Genomic DNA, 6781 nt, shown 5'->3' with positions numbered 1-6781 from the left:
ACCACTCCCTCCCACCCCCACTGGCTGGTGTCTGTCTAGAACCAGGAAGAAAACCTTTTCCCTTGATTATTCTTTTTAACATTGTTGCTCAGCATTGACACAGAAAAACATCCGACATAAAACTGGAGCCATTCACAGCTGCAAATGAGCCAGAACTTATCAAACTGTAGTGACCGCAAAGAGAGGACTTTGTGTTTCCAGGCAGGACTCCTGTGTGTGGGTGCAGCTGGGGGCCCTGGACATGCCAGTGTGGGCAGGGCTGGGCTCCAGGGTCTCCTCAGGGGGACAGAAGTAGGAACCTCCTCTGACATCTCTGCTCAGGACAGCACCCTCTGATGGAGATGGGGACAGCCCCTTATGAGTCCTGGATGTCCTGGTGATTCTTGGGCATGGCCTGAATCTCACCTTCTTCCTGAAGGCCAGAGAGGGCAGCCCAGCCACCATGGGTCCCACAGGTCCTTCAGGGGACGGCCCACATGCCGCGGGTCCCACAGATCCTCTGGGGATAGCACCTTGGTGGGCTTGTGGTCCAGCAGGTACCTGTTCAAGTGGCTCTCGTCAGGCCACACAACCTCAGTCCCATTGGCCAGGTTGACCTGCATCACCTGGTGACAGGCCAAGGTCAGTCAGTGAACCTCCACCACCAAACCCCGTAAAAAGGCCCCCATGTAGTAAACGTCACCCTGGTCCCTGGGGATGTGGGCCTGGGACTGTGTCTGGTGCTAGTACCTAAAGTCTTCATGGGACACCCGGTAGAAACTGGGGTGTAGGGTGCCAAAGAGAGGGGACAGGATCTCCATGCCCACATGGTCGCAGAACTTCATGTCCGCATCCGCACACACCAGGTCGTCCACCTCACGGAGAAAGTGCTGCTCACAGAAGCAGCAGATTATTGCCATGTGCTGCATGAACACATCCTGCCACTGTGGGGCGCTGGGGACCTGGAGGACCACCACCCTCCAGCCCTCCCAGGGGGGCACACAGGCCCAGCAGGCCGCTGGTTGGTGACAACCTAGTAGGTGACCCTGTGTCCCACCATGATGGGTTTATCTGCCCTCTGCAGGGACAGCTCCAGAAAGACCACATATCTACAGGGACGAGGGACAAGGCGGGAGGAGGGTCACTGTCAGAGCCTGGCGGCAGGATCCCAGAGCTGGGGGGCCCATGGACATATGCACCTTCTTCAAGGGGGCAAGCCCTGAGCTGCTTTAAGCTACAGACACTCTCCCAGCCTGTCCCAAGCAAGTCTGCTTGTGGGACCTCCCTACCTTCCGCTTCCAGAGATGGGGGCCATCAGCACCCCATCATACAAAGGGGAGCCTGAGGCTTCAGAGGTAAGAAACCAACCCCACAGTCAGCATGCTGGAGCCAGGAATGCTCCCCCTGTGCTGAGCTCCCAGGCAAACCCTGCAGGTGGCCTCCCCTGGACGACCTGCTGCAGGTCCTGTCCCCACCTGCCAGGAATGGAGCACCTTTGGGCACAGCCCTCCTTTCTATGGCCTATAGACTGGCTAGAATTAGCAGGGCTGGCCTCTTGCCCCACTTTGCTTTGAGGGGGCTGTCACTGGCCCCCATAGAGCTGTCTCCACTCCCATAGGGTCCTCCCTTGAAGACTTCTGGGCCTCTTGCTTACGAGGTCCATCAGTCAACCACTGCTATTCCTAGGAGCGGTCACCCTCGAACTCTCCCAGATCAGGAATCAGGTCCAGCCCGTGGGCAGGGAAGGGGAAAGAGGACTGCTAGAAGAGAGGGCTTGCTTAGACCCCAGCTGTGAGTCCAAGAGTGGAAGCTTCCAGGTCTAGGTCTACATCTCCTAAGCTCCAAGAAGTCAGAAGTCCTATCTCTCTGAGGGGACAGCAGCTCCCCCATTGTCAGCAAGGGTGGTGAGACCCTCTGAGATTTATTTTTCTTAAGGTTTTATTTATTTATTTGACACAGAGAGAGAGACAGCTAGAGAGGGAACACAAGCAGGGGGAGTGGGAGAGGGAGAAGCATGTTATCTGTTGAGCGGGGAGCCCAACATGGCGGGGTTCAATCCCAGGACCCCGGGATCATGACCTGAGCTGAAGGCAGATGCTTGACAACTGAGTCACCCAGGTGCCCTGAGACTGATTTTTTTCACACAGGCACTAAGGCTACTTCCCTGTGCCTAACCCCATACTGGGCAGCTTAGTAAATCACTCACACAGGGAAAGTGGGCACTATATTTAAATGGGGGACAAGGCCACACACACCTGGCAGAAACGAGTCAGATCACAGGGCAAGTCCATGTCCAGCCCACAGGGGAATAAGGCAGACATGAAGCAGGGGAAGAGGAGTGCTCCTGGTAGAGGGCAAGGAGAATGTAAAGGCCTGGAGTCAGGCCCAAGGCACATGTGAGAGGACCACACACCAGGGAGGCCCACGGGGTTGGGGGATACAGTGGGAGAGGAAAGGCTGGAGAGGACAGACAGATGGGGGAGTGGATCACAGAGAGGCTCAAAGGTTATGTTCTGAGAAGATCATTCTTCTGGTTACTGGGGAAGAATGGGTTCTGTACAACGGAGGACAGGGAGACCCTAACCCTCAGCCCTAACCTTAACCCCACCCTAACAATCAAACATCATGCTCATGGAGCTATTTGGAAGGAAAGGGGATTGCTGTCAAGCCATAACTCCCCAATCAAATATGGGCCTAAGTTACAAAACCCTCATCGCTATACTGAAGATGGCATATATCAAATCTGGGACACATATTTGTGGCTCACACCCACTATTGGACAGCTCAGTCAAAAGGCAGTTTTATGCTGGGAACAAAGAAATCATACATATGATCCTTGGGCAAATAACACCCAACATCTAGGGTGGCTATCATTAGAAATGTGTTCCCAAATAATAGTACTCCAGGCTACTGACTAGTTTGCTACTGATTGGGTAAGGCGACCTGGCATTAAATGGTCAGCTTCAAACGGAACCCACTGGATGTGTGGAACTAAACTGTGGCCCTGGCTTCCTCCAGGGTGGATAGGTGGCTGTACCTTAGGATTTGCCTGGATTCATGGGCTCATTACTAAAACCATCACCACTCCAGCTAATCTCCCTGATTTAAAGCAAAGATGGACACGCTCTGTTTTTAAATGGTATGGTCACTTAACATCCATTTTTGCTCAATCTGTGGGACTAGAGGATGTCATTTGGCATGTAGAAGCCCTTAATAAATATACTACAAAGGCACTCAATGATTCACTAAATAGCATCTCCCTACTTAATATCGAAGTCTCACAGATGTGCAAGGCAGTCCTACTAAATAGGATGGCCTTAGATGTCCTGACAGCAGCACAGGGTGGCACATGTGCAATTATCAAAGCAGAATGTTGTGTGTACATCCCAGAATACCACAAAAATGTTACAGGATTAATAAAAGACATGAATACCCAGATTGAGGCTCTACAGGATCTTTCTCTCTCTCTCAGTGATGGGTTAAGCTCCTGGTTTAAAGGAGGTCTATGGCCAACAACTAAAAATCTTCTTTTGGGGCTTCTCATTCTTATAGCCTTATTAATCTTCATGTGTTGCTTTGTTCATTGTTTCTCTACTTGGTGCCGAGACTCCATTGCTGCAATGACTTCACCACGACAGATAATCCTTTCCACGCACAGAGACACTTCACTGTCAGCACTGGATTCAGCTGCCTCCATCTTTCGTAACTCCCCTACACATTCCTCAACTGATCAATGTTGACCCAAATAGGTAGAGACAACTCTACGCCCCCATACAGCAGGAAGATGTTACAGAAGATGAGACCTTCCACCTTCAACTACCTTAAAGATTTAAGGGTCAAAATTGTTCAGGGGGGAATGATGAGGGAGCAGAAGCCTGACTGAGGACAAAGCAAAAGCTGGTACCTTACACCCCCTCTCCCCCCACCTCGGTGACATGTGTGACATCCCTCAGGCACTCCTGTCTGCCCTAAAAAGAAAAACAAATAGTTAACTTGCAGAGATCACAATCCTGCAAGACAGGAGTCTCCCTTGGTTTACAAATATCCTAATGATTTACAACAAAGAAGCTATCTTATCAATAGCCTAACTTCCAGAGACAAGCAACTCAGTTCCTAAAGCCCTAACACCGCCCTCCACTCCATAAAACTGAAGGAGGCTGAGATGAAAGTAAATATAAATAAAGTTAAATTTCTTCTAAACCTAAAGCTCACTGACAAGGATGCTTGATAGGAGGAATGTAACATTCCATCAGGAAACTCCCAACTGTCTTCATGTTAGTGTCTCATTAGAGGTTAAAAACAGCCTTGGCTTGACAATAACCAGGCCTCCAGTATCCTGACAGTCTTCTGAACACCCCCTTTGTCCTCACCTACCCAACTCCTATGTATATAATCAGCCACTCCACAGGATAGCAGAGGAGCAGCTCTTTCTGCCCACAGGTCCTGTCCTCATGCCTTAATAGACCACCATTTTGCACCAAAGATGTCTCAAGAATTCTTTCTTGGTCATCCACTCTGGACCTCACCCCACGGAACCTCACGTAGATTCTAGAAATTCATCAATAATGCTTCATGGCCTACATCAGATGATGAAGTCTTAAGTTTGAATATGAAGAATACCTCAAAACCAAACTTAAGAAAACTAATGAATGTTTCTCAGCATTTCAAGATTTGGAAACAAAACTTGGCCTTGTATCACCGGGAGATAAAACTTTATTTGAGGATGATAGCTCTGAAAACAAATGTGAAGATATGGTTGACATTCCTTCCAAACCATCAGTCAAAGTCTGTGACTCTTCTCCTCCTGCCTTGCCATCACCTGATTCTCTTCTAAGACCTCCTTTCACATTGTTAGGCCTTGGTCTTACAAAGGAAGAAGAGGAGCAGCCAGCAATTGGAACAAAGGACAATGGTATTATTGAAAGTGTTCCACGAGAGCAAACAGTTAATGACTGTTTGACTTCTGCTGACAGGGCAGATAAAAATGATAGACATGTTATGCTGTCAGCATTAGGATTTGCAGAACAAAATGAAGAATCACTTTGGGATTCTCAGAGTAATTCTGAGAGTCTTCCAGAGAAATACATTGATCATTTATCTGGAAATGCAGATCAGAAAGGGACAAGTACATTAAATGAACAAGTAGAAGACTCTCTGGGAAAATATTCTTTCTTGAAGCCTACTGTTGAGGAGAATGATTCTGTTCCTAAGAAAGGAGGAGAAATGGAGGAAAAACAAACACCCAAATCAGATTCTCCAGGAAAATATTCTTACTTGAAGACTGCTGTGGAGGGGAAAGATTTTATTCCTAATCAACCCAGAGAAATGGAGGAAATGCAAGCATCCCAATCAGATTCTCCAGGAAAATATTCTTACTTGAAGCCTGGTGTTGAAGTAAACGATTCTCTTCCTAATAAACCAGGAGAAATGGAGGAAAAAGAAACATCCGAATCTGATTTGTCCAATTGGAAGTCTACTTGTTTGAACCAAAATAGTGCAATTTGTCAAAGATCCAGGGATTTGAAAGTTAATGATAAACACCCATCTGTATTACAGTCGGTGACCAAAAAGTGGTTGGCATCCACAGAGTTTAAACAGATGACTTTAATAGATAAAAAAAGGATTAATAATATTGGAGCTGTGTTTATGTTAGAAAATTCTAAACTCCATGATGTGTGCGAATCACAGCTACCAGAAAACAGCACAAAGAAGACTTTTCAGCGGAACTAGACTTAGAAATGACAACAGAAGAAGAGGAAGAAAGTCTTGATGAAAGTGAAAATAAGCATCTACAGGATAAAGTTATTTTACAAACATGTATGCCAACAGAAAGGACATCTGAAAATGAAATACAGCAAGTTAACTTTCCACTATTGTATCTGTCAAAAATGGCTCAAGAACCAGAAATAAGGAATGTGATAGAAAGGATGATATATTATTATATTCAGAACATCCCTCTGTTCAAAAGTATGAGGATATGTGGACCAAACAAGACAAATTAGGGTGGAAAAATAAGTTAAAACTCATCACCAGAGAGTTAAAGCAGATGTTTGGTGAAATTTGTGAAGAAAACAATACTGCTTATCCTAAGGAAGAGTCACTACATGGTCACTTTAAAGAAGGAGCAAACTTAACAGAAATACCTTCTAATTTGACAAATGATAGACTTGATTGTGAGAAAAAAGATGCATTTGCAGTGCCGGTCTTTGTAGCATTTCAGGCATTACCTGAACAGAAAGATTCTAGACTCAAAAATGTCGTTCTTTCTCATTCATCCTTGGATTATATCCCGGTCATCTTCTGATCTTTCTTTAAGTGAAAATAAATCAGACTATGAAGATGATAACAAATCAGACTTTGAGCATATTTTTAACAAAAATGAGAGTTTTGATAGTGATAGAGAAAATTAAAAAGTAAGGAACCCAAAGGTTACATTTGAAGTGAAAGAAGACCAAGAGTTTGACATTCAAATGGCAAAAAGTATAAACCAAACTAGCACTGATTGTAAATTAGACATTGGATGTATACCTCAGTCTAGTAACCCAAGAAGCCGTTTTGATTCTTGGCTTGCCCGCTTCAGTGAGATGAGACAAAAGAGTCAAATATAAAGGCACAATATTTCTGCTGTTACAAACACAAGAAAACAAAAGACTTGTTCCAGAAGCCATTATATGTAGATAATGACAGTACTAATAACTATAGAAGTATGGATCCCGAACTAGAAAATGGGAGTTCTCCATCATGTAGTTACAGAACATCAGAAGTATATCTAAAGGAAGATTTACAGCAAGATGTGAAAAAG

General features: G+C 45.8%; 1 protein-coding gene and 1 pseudogene across 1 annotated transcript; one reads left to right on the top strand and one right to left on the bottom strand.

Moving 5' to 3' along the window:
* Positions 1-224: 224 nt before the first annotated feature.
* LOC116872081 lies at positions 225-1054 on the bottom strand (annotated as a pseudogene).
* A 229-nt stretch (positions 1055-1283) lies between these two features.
* On the top strand, positions 1284-5458 carry LOC116872107 (ankyrin repeat domain-containing protein 26-like; the record flags this gene model as incomplete). The annotated part of the gene is given in 3 exon segments (XM_032865157.1): positions 1284-1334; positions 4532-4640; positions 4643-5458. Coding segments are annotated over 3 exon segments (976 nt in total), but the record flags the coding sequence as incomplete, so codon positions are not given.
* Positions 5459-6781: the final 1323 nt, after the last annotated feature.

This window comes from Lontra canadensis, unplaced genomic scaffold, assembly GCF_010015895.1.
Source record: "Lontra canadensis isolate GAN:19392208 unplaced genomic scaffold, GSC_riverotter_1.0 scaffold28, whole genome shotgun sequence".
Taxonomy (NCBI): domain Eukaryota; kingdom Metazoa; phylum Chordata; class Mammalia; order Carnivora; family Mustelidae; genus Lontra; species Lontra canadensis.
The sequence above is the reverse complement of the archived record's forward strand: the minus strand, read 5'-3'. Positions and strand labels throughout refer to the sequence as shown.